Source organism: Phascolarctos cinereus, unplaced genomic scaffold (assembly GCF_003287225.1).
Source record: "Phascolarctos cinereus isolate Bilbo 61053 unplaced genomic scaffold, phaCin_HiC Scaffold_1;HRSCAF=81, whole genome shotgun sequence".
Classification (NCBI taxonomy): domain Eukaryota; kingdom Metazoa; phylum Chordata; class Mammalia; order Diprotodontia; family Phascolarctidae; genus Phascolarctos; species Phascolarctos cinereus.
The window spans coordinates 248796051-248816562 of NW_027555514.1; the positions used below are offsets into that span (position 1 = coordinate 248796051).

The 20512-nt window shown below is 35.6% G+C and overlaps 1 protein-coding gene across 19 annotated transcripts in view; it reads right to left on the reverse strand.

The window, feature by feature from the left end:
• The window catches only part of PPFIA2 (PPFI scaffold protein A2), a 670503-nt gene that overhangs the window by 148670 nt on the left and 501321 nt on the right, over positions 1-20512 (reverse strand). For all 19 annotated transcript variants that reach the window (XM_078146464.1, XM_078146473.1, XM_078146471.1 and 16 more), the window contains one exon: positions 16307-16423. In XM_078146464.1, coding sequence (XP_078002590.1) covers positions 16307-16423 — 117 coding nt within the window. The remainder of the gene's footprint in view (positions 1-16306; positions 16424-20512) is intronic.

A 20512-nucleotide genomic window follows, 5' to 3' on the forward strand; every position in this document is an offset into this window, starting at 1 on the left:
ACACAGACACGGAAAGAGACCAAATAGTCAAATGGTTATGATCCTTGGTAATGGTCCTTGGGTAGCAGGCCTATAGTCTCTGCAATTAAGTCTGTATTCAAACTCCTTCCAATTTCCTAGAACCTGGGAGAGTTTGCACTCTACTGAAATCAAATGGCAAAAACAGTCATTTCCACTTCAGGAAGTAGTTTTAGATGAAGCCTATGGGGGAGTGGTTCTTTAGGTACCTTCCATCACATAATATAAGTATTCATTTTTGCTTGAGATGCTTTAGCAAAACAGTCTCACTTTTAATGTGAAATCCCTCCTATATGCAGAATGTTATAGTCTATAAAAAAGACTGTTTTTATCTTTTTTTATTATTGCATCATTTTATACTCTGTATTATATGATGTTTTAAATGTTATTCATTTTCCACATTTATTAGTTGCACATTGCCAAAGAGAAATGGTACATTTAACAAAATTATTAATAATTTTATAAATTTATTTTAAATTGTTAAACAATGAATATAGACTACAAAGAACTTAGGAAATCAAAATTGCTACATAAATGCCATTTAATTGGGAATATTCAGCTATGCTTCCTCTTGTGAGTTACTCTTCAATATTTAGGAACTGTTAATTTCCAGCTTTTAAGGGTCAATGGCCGTTGCCTCTACAGGCTAAGATATTTTTTCCTAGCAGAAAATTCTTTTTTTGGGAGGAGTTGGGTTTTTGGGAGGGGTGGGGCATCACTAATTTCTCCTTTCCCTTAGCATCTTTTTCAACCCAAAGCCTATATATTGCTTCCTCAACATAATCTCTTTTTCAATTCAATACAGAAAATATTGGTGGATCCGTATTAGTCCAATATAGTTTGTGGGGGCTGTGGAGTTTGACATAATGAAGTGTCCCCAAAAGTCAGCAGAGCTGAGGTTTCTTTACTAAGTGTTTCCCTTTACTTACAGTAGAGACAAGGCAGCACAGTGTCTTGTAGGTAACAGATACTAAAGAAATAATTGTGGAACACTGACTATTGTCACTCTAGCAGGGTTGATCAGGAAAATAACAGAGAAGAAAAAAAAAGAAGGAAAAGATCAATAAAACATTTTTTTTAAATCCAGAAATAAGCAAAAAGAAATTCATAAGAGGACAGAAACATAAAGGATAATTTTGTTACTAACTTCCTAAATTTAATATATACTTTTAATAAATCATATGCGATGGAAATTCATGCTTTCATATGCAATTATCTTTTTTGCCTCCTTTGTATATGGTAATGTTTGTTTTTTTGCTGATTTTGGTTAAATATACAATAAAAAAACAAAGCACTCTTTCTTTATTATTTACTATATTCTAGATACAAATCCGGTAGACTCTGGAGTTACTCTCTCTTTATTTGTAGCAATAAAATCATAAAATTCCTTCAGGGACAGTCTAAGTCCCATTTTTATATTAGACCTTTGAAGTTCTCTACCCACATTCCCATCTTATTAGCGTTCTATTCTTGCTGAAATGACTTTGCACATACTTAAAATGTACTTATCTTTATGAATGACATTATTTTTCCTACTCCTAGTAGAATATAACCTCCTTGATGGCATTATTGTTGGGTTTTGTCTTTTTACCTCCAGTACCTAGCATAGAGCTTGGCACAAGATAGGTACTTAGTAAATGTGGCAGAATTGAATGGGAAAGAAAAGACCATAGTGAAGTTTCTATGGAATTTACGATCTTGTATACCAGGCACAGAAATAAACCATTAAAATCAGTATAGATAAGGTAGGATCTGATTAAAAGCATCAAGAGGTCAAGGAAGGCGATTTGTGGAGAGGAAGACCAATTTTTCCTTGGAGGAAAGAAAGAGACAAAGCAATGAACCTATTAGTAGGAACTTTCAGGTTTTAAGAATTTTGCTTAGATCAATTTAAAAAGCAGGAAGAAAACTAGTCATTTCATCAGGGATTCATTTGTTCTCTTTGATTTGAATTAGATTTAATGAGCCAAATGATTCTGAACCTAACCTGCAAATGGACAAATATTACACATGGGATATACCCATTTTAGATCAGCTTGTCATTTAGAAAATACTAAGATATGTGACAAAATTTCTCATTAACTGTGCATTCTCATGACACTTTAATCTTGATGTGCTTGGCAGAAAGCCATCATTTCAATACTGGAAGACCTTTTCTTGGTCACTTTACCTTTCATTCATGGATGACTAAGTAAATATCTAAAGAAAGCGGATGTCTTAGGTCTGAGTGTTGACATGCTATATCAACACACACACACACACACAAATGCTAAATGGCTTTCCTGAGCAAAATGATTACCACAGGGCATTGGCTTGCGTATAACCACAAAGGATATTATATTTTCTAACTATCACTTAGTTTTTGATCTGCTTAGACCTGTCAAAGAAAACCTAACCTAGAGTTCATCTGTCAAGATTTCATAAAATATAAGATCCATTTGCAAATAGCCTGAGGGATCTTTACTAGGGTGGGTTCTCATACTAGAAATAACCTCCACTCCCCAAATATACAACTACCTTTGGAAATGAAGAAGCAGCAATATGTTTATTAGCTGCTATGTTCTACCTACAAAGTGAAAAAGAACACTAGAAGTCAACCTATCAGCCTTTGAAGAATGCTATGTTTTGGTAAACACATACCTTATTAAGCAAGAAAAATTTCAGACCAAGGAAAGCAGAATATAGAAGAAGTCCAGCTATGGCTCAGACCTAGAGTCAAATGACTTTCTAGATTTTCTTTCCATAACTAGCTGGCCATGAAATTGTTCATGGATTAAATGATTCATTACTCCTGAAAAATAGACAAAGTGCTGGCATACTCAAGACATACATATTGTGATCTAAAAATATTTTTTAAATTCTTCAGCATATTTTAAAGTTTAAACAAAAAAAAAGGTTTATTACTTTGGCATAGAAAAAATAGAGTCAACAAGTCTCTTAGACAAATCAGGTGTTGCTAAAAATAACTGGGTTTCATATTTAACCAGAAATTCACAAATGATCTTAGATTCCAATCAATGTAAACCAACTCTTAGATAATGAGTTTGGAAATAGATGTTTCTTGCACGTAATATTAGCATAGTGCCTACTGTAATGTTCTTGGCCCAGTAGGCATTGATAAATGTTGCATGAACTGAACCAAGGATATAAAAAATTCAAGTGAAAAAGAGTGGAGATAGTTTGGAATCATAAGAATTTAGGTACAAACCCCACTTCTACTGTTTCACTATGTGATCTTGGGCAAGTCACTTCCTTGGGGTTGTTTCCTCAGGTTTAAATTGAGAGTTGGGCTAGGAGATCTCTTAAATTCATTTCAGCTTTAAATCTGCGATCCATGATCTCATGATTATAAATTGAGTCATGTGAGGAAGGTAAGATAAGCAATCTCCATCCACATTTTTCACAGATGAAGATTTCCTGACAGAAAGAGGGTTGGTCTTATCACTTGTCCAATTCAAACTGGATTACTATGGAGCTGAAATAAGAATCTATATCTTGTGAATTCTGTCTCACTTTTTTTGGGGGAGGGGTTTGTTTTTGTTTTAGAAAAATCAAGGGATTGTAGTCTTCAGCAATTAAACATCTTAAATAGTACCAAAAGAAGTAGTATATAGTGAATAGAGAGCTGTGATTAGAGAGCTACGAATGCCCCATATTTGGAATGAACTCCCATCTCACCTTCTCTCAGAATTCTGTGTTTCCTTCAAAATTCTGCACAATGCCTCCTATATAAAGTCTATCCCAATTGTCAGCAGCTAGTACTCTGTCCTTCCAAATTTACCTTGGATTTATTCTATATCTACTTTGTATATATGTAACCTAGGGTTCAAGTCCATTTGCATAATGCACAAGAATCTCCTTAGTGGTGGAGAATGGTTACTCAATGCTGAGTGCTTGAATGCAAGGTAGAGTTAGTGAGAGCCTGGAGGAAGAGAGATCCTGGTTCTCGCAGCATCCAGCTTTGAAAGAGTATATGCTAGAATACAGGTGCTCTTCAAGGAGAAGTTCCTAGAGGAACTGGAGGGAATTAAACTTAGAAGAAGTTGAAGAGGAGCTGGTGCCTCAAACCTATCTTGTCCAGTTTATCATGTTAAGGATTGTGGGGATTTTTCCTTGGGTTAATTCTAGGATTCTCTTGCATTTACCTTATTTTTGTATATGTTATATTCCTTGATAGAAGATAAGCTCATTGAAAGCAAACACTGTTTCATTGTTTTCTTTTTCCTTACCCCAACCACCTAGAACAGTTTGGGGAAAACAGTAAGTACTTAAGAAGTGATTGTTGATTGCCATATTAATATGCATTGTATCTTCTTGATAATAAAAAAAATAGCATTGGAAAGTCAATTTTAAAATTTTGGTGGGTGAGTGGGGCAAAAAGGTAACTGCCTTAGGCCAAGTGTAAAATTTAATAGAAAGAAAAAAAGGTTTAGATGAATGATATATTATTAGAAGTGAAAAAGAAAAATAAACCTTCAGCACCAGGAAACATAATGCAATCACAGAATGAATAATCACTAAGGTCACTTCATCATCGTCATTGCTACAAAGGCACAGTATCTAGGATCAATAGAAGGAAAAGCAACTGAAGAGAGGACCACTCAGATTTTGGTTCAGTAAGACTGGATTAAAATCCTGCCTCAGATGTGTGTGTGTGTGTGTGTGTGTGTGTGTGTGTGTGTGTGTGTTTGTGGGGTGAGAGGGTGGGTGAGAGAAAAAGAGAGAGAGAGAGAGAGAGAGAGAGAGAGAGAGAGGGAGGGAGGGAGGGAGGGAGAGGGAGAGGGATACCCTAACCACCTCACAGAGCTATACTTTCCTCATCTGTATAATGAGAGGACTGTACTTGCTGACCTCTAAGATCAATTCCAGCTAGAAATCTATAATCCCATGTACTTTCTCCATTAGAATTTGAGCTTCTTGATGGCAGGGAAGATATAGCTTTTGTATTTAGCAGTGCCTAGTAAAGTATTTGGCACATAGCAGGTTTTGAATAAATGACTTCTACTCATTCATTTATTAATGGAAGATGGGAGGGCATGTACCTTAACGTGAAGCAGTTAAAATGAAGATAAAAATTATGCAGGTTGTATAAGCTGATTGTCTTAGAACCACCTATTTTCAAAAGCCTAATCTTAATAAAGATCAGTCATGAAAAGTCATGAATCCTGAATCTGATACATAATAGTTTAGGCCCTTTGGCAAGTCACTTACACTTTCAATTTCCTCACTGGCAACTCTTTAAGACCATAAGCACAAAACAGGTGCCCATTTGCCTGAAGGAAACACAGGTTGATTACAGAATAATCTTAAAAATATAATAACATTAAAGATAAACTTAAAAATCTTAAATGCATGGCTACTATGCTCTAGGCACTGGGATACAAGGACAATAATTAAGCAACCCCAGTCCTCAAGACATTCTATTTTGGGAGGAAAATATGCACATATATACTACCACCCCCCAAAAGCAACTGAAGTAGAGGGAGAGTCAGGAATAACTTGTTCCCTGATTGACTAGAAACCAGACCTATAATTAGCAATGTCTACACTCTGAACAATGCCCTAAAATCATCTTTTTAAGACAAACTCCATTTTTTGTGGGGAGATATTCTGTGTCCCCTGTTGGGAGAGATAGAGTGGCAAGGCTAGAGATGCTAGGACAATATAGCAGGATAGAACCCAGAATGACACCAACCTAGATTGCAGCTTTATGAAGGGGGGAACACCACCTTGTAGTGATCTACTTTAGCTAATTATTCTTGCTAACTATAAATGCTGTAGTGTATAGAGATCAGGCTCAGAGTTAGGAAGAGCAGGATTCAGGTGTCACCTCACCTGGGCAAGTCACTTAACCTCTGAGAGCTTGAGACAACCCTATAAACCTATCTACAGAGAGAGCTGAACAAGGAAGTTAAGCTTCCTACACAAGTGAAATTATAGATGTGATTAAAAATCTTGCTATCCATGTGCTAAACTCAGGTTGAAAGCCCTATCAGCACCCTCCCATATGAGAATATCTGTCTGGTCCCTTCTCAGATTTTCATTAGGCATACAGTGGATGTGTCTATGGGGTCATGAAGAGTTGGACTTTACTGAACAGCTGAACAACATGGACATATGTATGGACCATTTTCATTATAATTTTGAAAAAAAACAATTATGAAATAGTAGTTGCTAATTTGTCCTTAGTAATCTTTTTTTATAGCAGTGCTGCAAATTCCTAATACTTTTCCCCTGTTAAATTGCCCTTTGTTCCCTAAATTTATAATCTATAAGCAGAACTACTATCTATCATGCAATCCCTTTTTAACCCATTTCAGTTCCTTTCTTCTTATAGCAATTCTGCTCTGCAGCTTTGGTACTAGTGGTTGGAGTTAACAAGCTGGAGTTTACCTTAATTGCTTTTTCCATCAAAGAGATTGATCTCGGAATAGAAAGCATAAAAAAGAAGGAAGGAATGAATAAGAGCCCAAGGCAAACGAGGAACTAGGGCATGGTCAGCTGCTCTAAATTCTTTCAGTTTGTTTGGATGAGGCAAATTATATCTGAAGATACTGAAGAACTTTTAGCTGTGATTGCTCAGGTGCTGCCAATGAGGAATGAGACATCTTGCAGTAGGTTCTGGAGGTCTGGGGACTGACAAACGCTGCCCCAGTTTTCAACAAGAAAAAAGAAAATGGAGCCGGACTATAAACCACTAAAGTTAATAATGATCCTTGGCAGAATTCTGGGAGAGCTTATTAGATGGACAGGTTTTAATCACTCAGAAAGGGAAATAGGAATCATTATGAGTTCACTTTGGTTGTTGAAAACTAGACACTGAAGACTAGGTCTAAGGTTTCTCAGCTATTACATGAGGTTTAATGACTTGACAGGACCCTTTTTAGGTCCACATCTATTATCTCATGATGTGAGAAGAAAGACTAGTTGGTATAGCGGCTAGAGAGTCTCTGCATCAGGAAAACCTGGGTTCAAGACTTGATTCTTCATTGTACACTGTAACAGCAACATTATGCGATGATCCACCATCACAGACTTAGGTCTTCTCAGCAATGCAATGATCCAAGAAAGTTTCAAAAGATTCACGACAGAAATGCTATCCACATCCAGAGGAAGAACTATGTAGTCTGAACGAAGACTGGAGCATACTGTTTTCACGAAGAGTTAGACACAACTGAAAACAACTGAATAACTACTGGTTTTCAGCAGTCTTTCTCCAAAAGCATAGCCATTCTGACTTTCTAGTAGCTTTTTAACTACACCACAGTGACTCCCCACTAGCGGTATCATCACAATAAAATCACCAAAGCTGTGTGAAACTCAGTATCCTTGTGTGTAAATATAGAGATAAGCAGACCTAAAGTACCTAATTCACATAGCTTTCGTGAGGTTCAAATGAGGTGATGTATATATGAAGTTCTTTGCAAAATTTTAAAGAGCAATTTAATATCAATTATTATTATGCCACAAGATTTAGAACCAGATGGAAACTTTAGGGCTCATTTCATCCAAAGACCTAATTTTACAAATGAGGGAATGGGTCCAGAGTGCTTGCTTGTGAGACTCACACAGCAAGTGAGGAGTGGAGTGGGAATTTGGGAGTCTCTGAATACTTCTGATGCCCTCCTTTGCTCCAGATGAGTTTGCAGCTTTTACACAGAATGAATGCTGTATTACCATGTAGAATTTGAGTTAGAATAGCTTTGGTATTTTGTTATATAATATATACTATATATGCTATATATAATTTCATGTTATATATAATATATATCTATATGTTATATATTATACAAAAATTATATATGATTAACTATTACATACAATTATGTAATACATTATGTTTACTTTTATATTATATACATGTTATCTATATGTTATATGTTATAACACAGTATATGTTATATATGTTATCTATACATGTATCTATATATAATTTACTCATGTTATGTTATATAGCATATATAATTACATATTATATATGATACATGTTATATATACTTGTTATATTGCTGTTTTCACTATTAGAACAGAAGCCTCTTGAGGGCAGAGACTGTCTTTTCTTCTGTATTTTTAGCTCTTTATCACCGTGCTTAGCACATGATGAATAAATTATTTTTGTCTGTTTTTATTCTTTGGCGAAGACCAAAGTTCTTGAACTTTCAATCAAGGATGATTACAAAGGGTACCTGGGAAAGGCTTCTTTTATAAGGTAGGATTTTAGCAAGTTCCTGAATTTGATTGTTACAATCCTTCTTTCAATTATTTCCAATTTACAAGACAGTCTACTTAAACAGGAAAAAAAAGTCAAATTTTCTTGGGAAGGAAATGGCTATGTATTATCAAATAATAAAAAAATTAACAAATAAAATGGAATCAATTAGAATGAACCAGAAATGATAAAATGAAAATTAGCCTATATGGCTAAATGATTCAAGCATAATAAAACAATGATACACAACCACATACAGAATTTAGTGTTGGAAAAGATCTCAGTAACCCTGGAGGTCCACCCATATCTGAAAGAGAAGGCCCACAAAAAAATACCTGACAAATGGTCTTCTATTCTCTACTTGAATACATCCATCTAGGGAGAACTCATTACTTCCTGAGAAAGCACATTCCACTTTTAGACAGTTCTTCCTAACATCAAGCCTAAATTTGCCTCTTTGTGACTTCTCCCAAGCACTCTTTGTTCAGCCATCTGGGACCAAACAGTACATGTCTAATCCTTCCTCCACATAGTAGCCCATGAAATACTTGAGTAGTTACCAGGTTTCCCTGAGGCATCCCTTTTACAGGCTAAACACTCCCAACTTCAACCTATCCTCATACAACATGAACCCAGGCCGTTCACCATGCTGATTGCCCTCCTTTGGACACTCTTCAGCTTATCATTGTGACTATTGTGGCTTCATGTGTCAGGCACTGATTAGGTCCAAAGGATACAAAGAAAAGTAAAAGTCAGCCCCTGCCCTCAAGGAACTCACAGTCTACTGGGGGAGGCATCAGGCAAACAACTACATACAAACAAGCCACATAAAGGGTAGATTGGAAATAATTGAAAGAAAGATTATGAAAAGGGTATCTGGGAAAGGCTTCTTTTAGAAGATAGGATTTTAGCTAGGACTTGAAGGAAGCCCACTGATAGAACTAAGGAGCAAGAACATTCCAAGCATGGAGGACAGTCAGTGAAACTGCTCGGTGTTGGGACATGGAGGAACAGCGGTTGTGTGAGGAACAGCAAAGAGGTCAGTGTCACTGGACCACATAGTGCTGGGGAGAAGAGATGTGTGTGTGTGTGTGTGTGTGTGTGTGTGTGTGTGTGTGTGTGTGTATAAGTCATAATGACTCTTGAAAAGTAGGTGGAGAATTGGGCAGATTTTCCCCAATGTGGTCTGTAGCATAGTATAGTAGGACAGTCACCTGAAAGAAAGAACTCTCAATGTAGTCCATGAATATATAACCATTTCTGGATGTCCATATCACACGCTGATGATTCAGATTCAAGCATGTATCCTGCATAACACTGTTGAGAAGTTGGTTTTCTGAATCTGTGTAAGACTTCAAACAGGATGTCCTAATGTTATTTGATTCAGCCCACATAAGGGCTGTACTTGAGATAAATACCAAGGGTCAGATCAACACATATTCAGGCCCCCAACCTGTGTGAAGATTTAGAGACCCTTCCTATTACACAGGAAGTATTTAGAGACCCTTTGTAAGGTGAAGTGCTGGATAATCATTTGCTTATCTTGTGCCCAAGACTGGCATATTTATCTCTAAACTCCACAAGTAGCAGGACATAGAAAATCTAGAGAAGTGGTTTGAACATGGTGACAAAAATCATTGAAAGACCATTGAAGAAAGGGTCAGAGATCTCAGCTGATAAGGCCGGATGTACAATCTGATTCTTTGGTGATTCTGGCTCACCCTACCCTCCATAAATGCCATTCTGAGTTCCACCCTGCTTAGGCCACAGGAGGCAGAAAGGCAGGGATGACATGGAGGTATCAGGCTACAGCAGAAAGAAAGCTAGATGATCAGACGAGAGAGCTGTGATATCAATTAACTGTGTGACTGGGGTTAGGGAACCCAGTTTTCTACACTGAACTTTAGTTTTCTCAACCTGTAAAATGGGGATAAAAAACACTTGCACTCTCCATTTCGCAGTATCTACATGAGAATAGCATTTTAGGTACTTTTAGTAGCTAGGATTCTTTAGGTACACATGAGGGAGCTAGGTGGATACAACACTGGGCCTGGAGTTAGGAGGATCTGAGTTCAAACCCAGCCTCAGATATTTACTAGATGTGTGATTCTGGGCAAGTCACTTAACTGCCGATTGCCTCAGTCTCTTCATCTGTAAAATGAGGATAATAATAGCACCTACATCTCAGGGTTCCTCTGAGGATAAAGTGAGATACTGATTGTAAAGTGCTTAGCATAGTACCTGACATACAGTAACATTATATAAAGGGTCACTAGTATTATTATTATTATACCTTCAAGTATTATAGAAAAATGAGTTGTCATGCTTTGATGTGGATTCCTCTGCAGGGCTTATAGGCCAAGGAGACCATTGATAAGACATCCTTGTATGCATCAAAAATATTATTAGTAGCACATTTTGTGATAGCAAAGATTTGGTAACAAAGTAGGTACCCATCAAATGGGGAATGACTACGCAAACTGGGACACATGAATGTAATAGAATATTACTGCACTGTAAGAAAAGATAAATAGGATGAATACAGAGAAGTGTGGAAAGATCTATGTGAACTGATACAAAGTCAAGAAAATAGAGAAAAAAATCTACACAATGATTACAGCAATGTAAACAAAATGAACCACAAAAAAAATTTAAAAGTAGATGTGGCAAAATTACAAAGAACAAGCATGACTCCAAAGAAGAGATATAAGAAGATATCCACACTCCACTTTAACAAGGTAGGAGGTACACAATTATAGCATATTGTATATGTTTTCTGACTTTTTTTGATGTATCATTCAATTTTAATGGTTTTCTCTCTCTCTCTTTCTCTTTTTTGCCTTTAAAAATTTTGTGTAATAGGGTGACTTCTCTGAGGCATGAAGAAGAAAGACAAGGGAGAGTTTTGATGATGTAAACAGACAAAAGGTATCAATAAAAAACCATTAAAAAAAGGAAAAAAATGAGTAATCATCAATCACAGCTTTCTAGGAGAATCAGGAAGACTATAAGACAGAAGGGCAGCTAAGCACATTGAATTAAAGAAAATCTGTCTTAGTACATTATCTGTATTTTTACAGAAATGTATTCATATTTCTGCAGTGGTAAAAATAATTCTTTCAAGTACACAAACTTTTACACATTCTTCTAGAACAGGGGCCCCAAACCATACACACACACAGACAGACAGACAGATAGACACACACATACATATATGTTTGCTACTAGACCCCTTTATGAGTGATGAAAGTTTGATTTGTCTGGTGAACCCCTTCTCAGAATGATATTTCTAAAATGCAAATATTTACATATATAATGAAAATTAAACATCATATATAATAAAATTATAAATTTATATAACAGAAATTATATATTTATATAATAGAAATTTATGTTTATATATAACAGAAATTATATATATTTACATATTATAAAACAATATTTCTAAAGTACATAAAATAAAATACATAGGATTTCAAAGAAGACCAATTTTGTTGAAATATAATTACCAAAGTATTTTAACCATAAGTTCACGATGACAGGTTAAGATATGCATATGTACACACACACACATACACATATATGTATATGTATATATGCATATATACACATATATACACATATATATATATATACACACATACATAATTTAAGACATTTGAAAGATTTCCTTCTTATGTTATGAGGTATTTACCTCCTCCCTCATTTTGGTATTAATCATATTTTGTTTTGTATAGAGAAAATCACTCACTATTTCAAAGTGTGTTCTCATGAGATTATTTTTATAACCAGAGTTCTCAAGCCACTGACACAAAATATCCCCTACTAGCAAATAATCCTGCCACACTGTATAATTTAAGTGACTTCACTGCCTTAACCAAAGGCTAATGCTCGTGATTAGGGCATTCAAACTCACTTTCTTAACAATTCCATAATATCGAACAACAGTTTTTCTAAGAGTCACTTTTCAATGTGCTCACAAATGCCAACACCCTCCTACACACTAACCTTTATTTGCAGGAATTGGGAGGGGGCAGACAGACTCAGAAACATCTTCTTGCTCCTCCCTTGACTGTCCTATTCATTGTCTTCATGCCTGATGCTGAATTCCCACTTAGGTTTTAAAAGACAACCGTGGAGCAAAGTGACTGTTGTTGGATCAAAGAAATTAAAATATTTCCTATGGTCTCTTCTTGACGGATCATTTCGAGGAGTTAAAATTGTATACTTTCTGGGACATTTGTTTCTATGTTCACCCTCTATTAAGACTAAAGAAAAGTCTATAGAAAGAAATTAGAGAAAAGAAGAAATGAAGACTTGAAAAAGATGGGTATTTCTATCCCAAATTCCTAAAAGAATATTTCTGATGATCTCCAGTGAAATTGTGTAGTACTCCATAATTTAATTAAATGAATTTTGATAGGTGAAACAAATATGTGTCAATCTTTAGCTACAGAGACCATGGAAGTATCGATAGCAAAAATCAAATATGTCCATAACTTGGGAAGGGTGACAAAAACTTTGCTCTAGAATATGAAGGTTAACAAACACTGACATCACTTACAGTCCTCAACAGCACAGAAACACCAATGAAGACCTCATTAGTAAGTATTATTATTAATCTAGGAAGTTACCCAACCCTGGGGCCCATGGAAACTCAGTGACTTCCTCAACAGTCTCACAAAACTCCAAAGGCTCAAATAAACCACATCCTTTCCCCCCCTTTGTATCCCATACTACCTGTATCAAAGTATCACATTTTATTTACTGAAAGTAAAATGAATAACTGCCTTTTCAATTCACAAACAATATTAGTATTCTAAGCCAAAATTCTCATAAAATCCTTCTGCCAAAATGGATATATGTCATGGCTATTACTACTTTTAATTGTTTCTGCAAAATAATGAGAAGGCTAAAAACTGTCCACAATTGAACAAAACTTAGTTCCATTAAATTAAGTAAACTTACTTCCAATTAAATAAAACTTACTGCAATTAAAACAATGTTTTTCAACTATTAATAATTTTCTTTCACTTTTAAACTGATGGTTGTTTTCTTGAGACAACAACCATTATTCAATAGACAATTTCTCCTCTGGCCCACAGAGTACCTCTCCTTTCCTCCCCAAAAGAAACCATTAAAACAAACCACACAATAGAATAGGTGGGATTCATAGTACATGAAATCATTCTACTCATAGTTTACCACTTTGCAAGAGGAAGGGAGTGTGTTTTACAAAAGGAATGTGATTAGTCATCTGGAACCAAACTTGGTCATGGTACTTTGTCTAAATTCCATTTTCATTTAACACTGACCTTCCCTTAGGCAACTGTAGTCAAGGTGTTTATTGTTCTTTTAATCCTGCTTTCTTCATGCTTCATCAATTCCTAGAAGTCATCCCATTTTTCTCTGAAATTTTCATGTTCATCATTCACCACTATAATATTCCCTTACATTCATATATCACAATTTTTGCAGCCATTTGTCAACTTAAGGACAACATTTTTTACGTTATTGCAAATTTTGCTTCTGCTGCTAGTCTTCTAAACATGGGAACTATATTTCTTTTACTAACCTCTTTGGGGATATAAATCCATTGTTGATGACTCAATCAGCATAAACACCTTAGTGACTTATTTTTTTACACATAATTCCAAATGGTTTTCCAGACCCACTGGACTAATTCTAACAGCATGGACACTTTCCCAAGGCTCCTGCAATGTGTAAATTCTATTGATCTGTACTTAGTCCTACTTCTAATACATTTTTGTAATTGTCTTGTATACTTCCCTGAATATGGCACTTTTTTTAATCATCTTCTCCCTCACCCATCCAGATTGTCTTGACCCATTATGTTTTCCATCCTAATTGCTTTGACTAAGATTTTAGTATTCTAATGCTGCTGTTCTTTGTGCCTGACACATAATAGATGCTTAATAAATGCTACTTGACAGACTGACTCTCACTTTACTCTGGTATTCCTTCTTCCATTTCTACATTTCTAAGGTCTAACTATATCAATGCCTTTTTCAGAGGATTTACAACTCTAGAGAAACTCTCCATCATTTAAATTTTTTATTTAGTATTTTTAATTTAAAACTTTTTTTTTAAAAAGCAGTAGCTTTTATTTCCAGAAATACGTCTTATATTTTCCACAATATTTGAAAGATCACTGATGGTGTTTCACCAGTCACATAAAACAATTCTTTAAGGATCTCAAGATACAGATGTTCTGGGTCTTCATACCTCAGTTTACTGAGAACAGTTATAGAAGCACTCTGATCATCACCACACTTTTCTTGGATTTCAACCCCCCATTAATCTTCTTTTTTTGTTCTATTCTTCCCAATCCAAAGATCATCCCCTTTCATCATTTATTTTTATAGAACAAAGAAACCTGGGAAGACTTGCATGAACTGATGCAGAGTGTTTTCTTCTGAAGAATGCTTTGTATGATAACAACATTGCATAAATAAATTTGAAAGACCTAAAAAGTCTGATCAATTCAAAGACAAATAATGATTCCTTAGGGCATATGTTGAGAATGCTACTTACCTCCTGCCAGAAAGGATGAACTTGAGATGTAGAATGAGTCGTAAAATTTGGACAAGCCCATTGTGAGACTTTGGTTTGTTTGACTATGCATATTTGTGACAAGGGTATTGTTTCAATTTCTCAGTTTGTAGATGGTGGAAGGCAGAGAAAATAAATGCTTTTTAATTTAAAAAATTAAAATAAAAACAAAAATTCCTCCTTTTTAACAGAGATAATGGGTATAAAATAAAAAGTTAAGTAATTCTGTTTTTCTCTCTATGCTCTATTAATATCATTCTATCCAGCTGATTTAGTATTCTTAACTTAATTGATATTTTTAGCTTCCCCTAATAAAACTAAAAAGGCCTTTTTTTCAATGCCCCTGAAATTTATTATCAACCTCAGTTCATTCTATATTTTATATCTTGATTCTATTCTTTCAGTACTGCTCTGTTATTTTGAATTCATCTTCTAATGTCCCAGCTATTGTCTTTTATACTCATCTTTTCAAAATTTAAATTGATTGATGAGATCCTTGTGTATCCATATTAATCTCTTCTGAAAATGCCCCCCCCTTTTTATATCCTCACTGAAACTATTTCTGTTTCCATCTTCAGAACTTTATTCTTGGGTGCTTCTCATTCATCTTTGGCCAAGTTAGCCATAAACTATTATAATACATACAAAAGAAACTACATCGTACTTTCTTTTCTCTGACATTTTTTGAAATTTCTTTTTGCCAACTTAGAGCACATGACAGTACACAAAGTTTTTTCTCTCCTTTGTCAACACATTCTAAAATGGAAGTGGTCATGTGCACCTAGGTTCTGATGATTTCTTCTTAAGTTATCAATTCTTGGCTGATGCTTAGAATCAGGTCCAGAATTTAATCAAGTTTGTTTTGGTTCCCAAATCATCATCTCTGTCTTCTTTCTGTCCAGGTGCAATGCAGTGTATTCCCACAACCATTTCCCTTCTATTTCTCATTATGTTCATTGTTATCCAAATAAATGCTCTTTATCATGTTTGATTTTTCCTTTTCTTTCTCTTCTTTAAAAATTAGTTAATTTATTTTTAGTTTTCACTATGCCGTGCTGCCTTCAATACATGGTAGATACATAATAAACACTCTCCAGGTTTTTCTGAATTCTGCCTACCTATCATTTCTTATAGCACAAAAGTATTCCATTACATTCATATGCCACAACTTGTTCAGCCATTCCCCAATTGATGGGCAAACACTTTTTTAATGAAAAATATTCTTGCTTATTTTTTCCTTCCAATTTCAAGTTCAACTGCTATTCTTTCTTAGTTTCATGAAAGTAAATAAATGACTAAAGTTTTCCCTTAATGTATGCAAATAAAATTAAATTCATTTGCATGATATCTTTATATTTAAGTACAGAAGAAAAGAAAGAAGTATCATGAGGTTTTGGTTAGAAGAAGCCATGAAGTATGCAATGAGCACTTTTCATAGCTAATGTTTATAGCAAATGCTATGGCAGGAAATGCATCCAATGTAAGAACAAGTAAGGAACACCTAACCTTTTCATGGATTTTCTGGCCAGGCTCCATCCCCTCCATGTGTTCTGACTCTGTGGACCCTTCTCCAGATGCCATTTTCCTTTGAATGTGAGCATTTTGTTCCCGCAAGGCAACGATCTGTGAAACAGAATCAGGTAATCTTTGAAGGAGTGAGGGAAACAGAGTATAAAGTTGCAAATAACAAAAGGATTGGCTCAAAAAAATTGATAAAATCTGGAAAACACTAATGTATACCCAGAAATTTAACGTTCAGTTCATTCCTATTATACCTTTAAAGGTCTTCCTAGCAGACAATACTGTTAATTCATTTTATTCCTAGGGCTTACATATATACTTCCTATGAAAAACTCAAGATCCAAGTCAATTAATATACATATTTTTCTAAATAAAAAAAGATAACGTTCTTAAACACTACAGCATCCATGATTACTTCCAGGATCTGTTTTTCCCCCTGACTTTTTTTTTTCCCCTTTCTTCATTGAACAAAATGGATAAGGACGGTGAATGCATAAGCAAAGACAAATTATCACACCTGCTCTTAGAGCATATAAGGCTAACATAATCAAACCTTACAGAAATTTGATAGAAATCATTTTTTTGAAGAGATAATAATAAACACTTGGGCTAAAACTGTATCTTTAACTGCTAATGTAATACCCATTGTTTGGATGGCATTAGGATTGTCCCTTCTAGACTTACTTTCAAATGCTTCTCTAAATGAGAAATACCTGAAGAATCTTTTAAAATTTCAGGTCACTTTTCATGGATTTAAATTTTTGGCACTGGGTAGCAGCATGGTGCAGGGAAAAGACCACTAGATTTAGAATTGAAAGACCTGAGTTCCAATACTAGTGTTTCTACTTAAAAATAAAAACAGAACCAACAAACATAAGTGTGGGGGAAATCCTCTAACATCTGACCTTCAGTTTTCACATCTGTAAAATAAGTGCACTAGATTATATGACCTTGAATGTTCCATCTAATTCTAAATCTAGATTCTGATGAAGTTGAAGGAAGCAATCAGTTCTTCATCTCTAAACTGGTACAATGTTAGCAAGAATAATACTGAGGACGAAGCCTATATTTTCAAGATTTATATTGAACATACAAACTCATTTGCTATCTAAATGAATGCTGTTAAGTTTTTGCGGTCATAATGCTACTTTCTGTATCATCTGCTCTTCAGTGAAAATTTAAATCATAGTAATATAATCACAAACATTGTGGAAATAAGTTGAAATAGGATGGGGTATATTAGGTGTAACAATTAAGATGAACTAACTTGATTATTAATGCAGTATTTTAAGCATTAGTTATTCCATAAAAAACAAACCATTTGTTACTATCAGAAGAATAGAGAAATCAGTGTAGTAACCTAATTTGGGACACTGTCTAAATGTGAAATATTTTGAAATCTGATAATACCACCAGCTGACAAATATGTGCCTTTGTGCTGCCATCATTCATTGTGCTACCATGAAATTTATGCTTTTAACTAGAAATAGTTACATTAAGAAATCAGAATTATGGGTGACTCAAAGGGCAATGAAGAGATGCATGATGGGAACATGTGAGGGGAAGGTATTTCCATTATTTTATTTAATTTTGATTATTTTTTTGTAAGGTAATCAAGTTTAAGTGACTTGCTCAGGGTCTCAAAGCTAGTAACTGTCAAATGTCTGAAGCCAGATTTGAACTCAGGTCCCCTGACTCCAGGGCCAGTGCTCTATTCACTGTGCCACCCAGCTGCCCTCATTAATTTTTCTGTACAAAAGAAGAGCACAAGTGACACTCAAAGAGATCTGCACTCTCATTAGTTTGGACATTTCCTGTAATGATGTTGATGACAATCCATCTATACTTGCCCATCCTGTGTGATTCAACTATATTCTCTCTAAGCCCACCCAATATGTCTGGAGGCTGTCCTCACTTTTCTTTGACATTGTGAGCTCATAAAGTGCGCACATTCCTAACCCTTTGTCCTATGACCAATCCATATTCTTATGCTAACAAGTTCTGCAGCTATAAGCAAAACATCCCTTTATTAATGGATTTGTTCTGTGAAGTTTGGATTTAGTCAAAGGGCCATACTTGAGGACCTAGAGGGCCACATGTGGAGTCAAGGCTATAGGTTCCCCACCCCCTATAGAGTGAGGAAGATGTCATTTAAAGTACAGCTCTGACACACAGAGGCTTAGTGACCCAGAGCAATCACCTCCCCTTTCCCTGTTCTCCAAGTCTACAAGGGGCAGCAAAGCTGCTCACTTGCATTTTTAAAGGGAATTTCTTCACCTGGCGGTTTCCTATACACATGAAGTCACAGCTGAGGCTCCAGCTCTATCATCACCACTATTATCAGCAAATTAATGTATAATTCAGAGGACGATAACTATAATGATGGAGATGACAAACATACATCACAGGACCAAAGAATTTGGGGCTAGAAGGAATCTTAGGGATTATCTAGTCCAACCCTCTCATTTTACTTTGGATAAAATTAAAATCTATGGAGGTCATATGACTTGCCCAAGATCATATAGATGGTTATGGCTGTTGTCCTTTGTCCTGGGAGAGGACCAAAATGACATCATTATGTTAGAATCATGTTACAATGTGTCTGACTGTGACTGATCAGACCAATATAAGCTTGGAATGTTCTATCACAGGTCAGGCACAAAAAATCCGTGTGAACATTTGTCGTGAATTCTCTAAATTTGTGCATTTTATGTTTCTTTTGAGCTACTTCAATTCTGCTTTGCTCAGAGAGTTTAGCACCTTCTCTGATGAGGGCATGCCATGCTGGACGGTCAGTCCTATGCCTGTGTTTCCATGTCACACAATCAATTCCAAAGTTCTCAAGGGAAACCTCGAGAGTGTTCTTGTATTGCTTCTTCTGCCCCCCATGCCAGCACTTGCCCTGTGTTAGTTCTCCATAAAATAGTCTTTTAGGCAAGTGTACATTTGGTATTCGAACAATGCGGTCAGCCCATCGCAGTTGCACTCTCTATGATAAGAGTTTGGATGTTTGGCATTTTAGTTTGAAAAAAGGACCTCGGTGTCTGGTAACAAATCCTGCCAGGTGATCTTCAGAATCTTCCTATGACAATTCAACTGGGATACAGTACCATAAAAGGAATTTGAACCCAGATCTTCCAGCTATCATCAATACTCTTTATCCTAAACCTTGCCAGTCAGTTATATAATTATAATATAGCATATAATTTTTCTTCATAAAATTCTGGGGGCAAATACTAGAAGTATTATTATTTTCATTTTAGAGATGAGGAAATTGAGATTGGAAAGTTAAGTGACTTGCCCATGGTTACATAGTTAATAAGTTCTAGAAACAGCATTAAAAGTCAGAGTTCCTAAATCCATGTGCAGTGTTCTTTCCACTAGCTAGTTCGCTCAATGGATAGAGTACTGGGTCTGGGGTCAGGAGGACCCAAATTAAAATCTAGCCTTAGAAACTGACCAGCTGTGTGACTCTCGGCAAGTCACTTAACCCATTGTCTAGCCAAAAAAATAAACAGGTTAAGGTGACTATTCCTAAGGTAATGGTAGCTTGATATTGATTAACATGGAACCAGGGATGGGAGACAGGTCAAAGGGAAGGCTCAGAACCAAAGGCAGAAGCAGAATGATTTCAGAGAATTCTGGGAAGCTCTAGATTAAGGAAGAATCAAGGATCACAAAGTAGATGAAACAGTCAGGGATCTATGACACTATATGCTTCTTAATGGTGTCAAGTACAACACAATTTAAATAACATGAGACACAAGGGGTCAGGGCACTCTTCAAGTATGTGATAACCAATAAATGCTCTAGCCTTAAAGGTAAGGAAAAGAACAGAGAAACAATATCAAGATCATCCAGAAATTAATTTCAACCAATAGTTTCAATCTTCCCCACCCCCCCCATGAAGCCCTTACTCTGAAGTGAAAACAAGCAGCAAAGTGGACTGATTTCATTTTCACCTGCCTTCCCCTCTGTTTCCTCTCACTAGCTTCCTAGAAGTGTTAATTAACAGAAAACTGCTCCAAAGGTAGAGAGGAAATGGGGGGGGCATGATAAGTCAGGGCTTGGAGAATCAGCTTCTGAGTAACCAAAAGGTAGCAGGAGTTTCCAAATAAAACCAATAAAGAATATTCTTTTAAAGATAAGACAAGTATTATTGTGGTTCCTTCCATCTCCCATCTATAACAG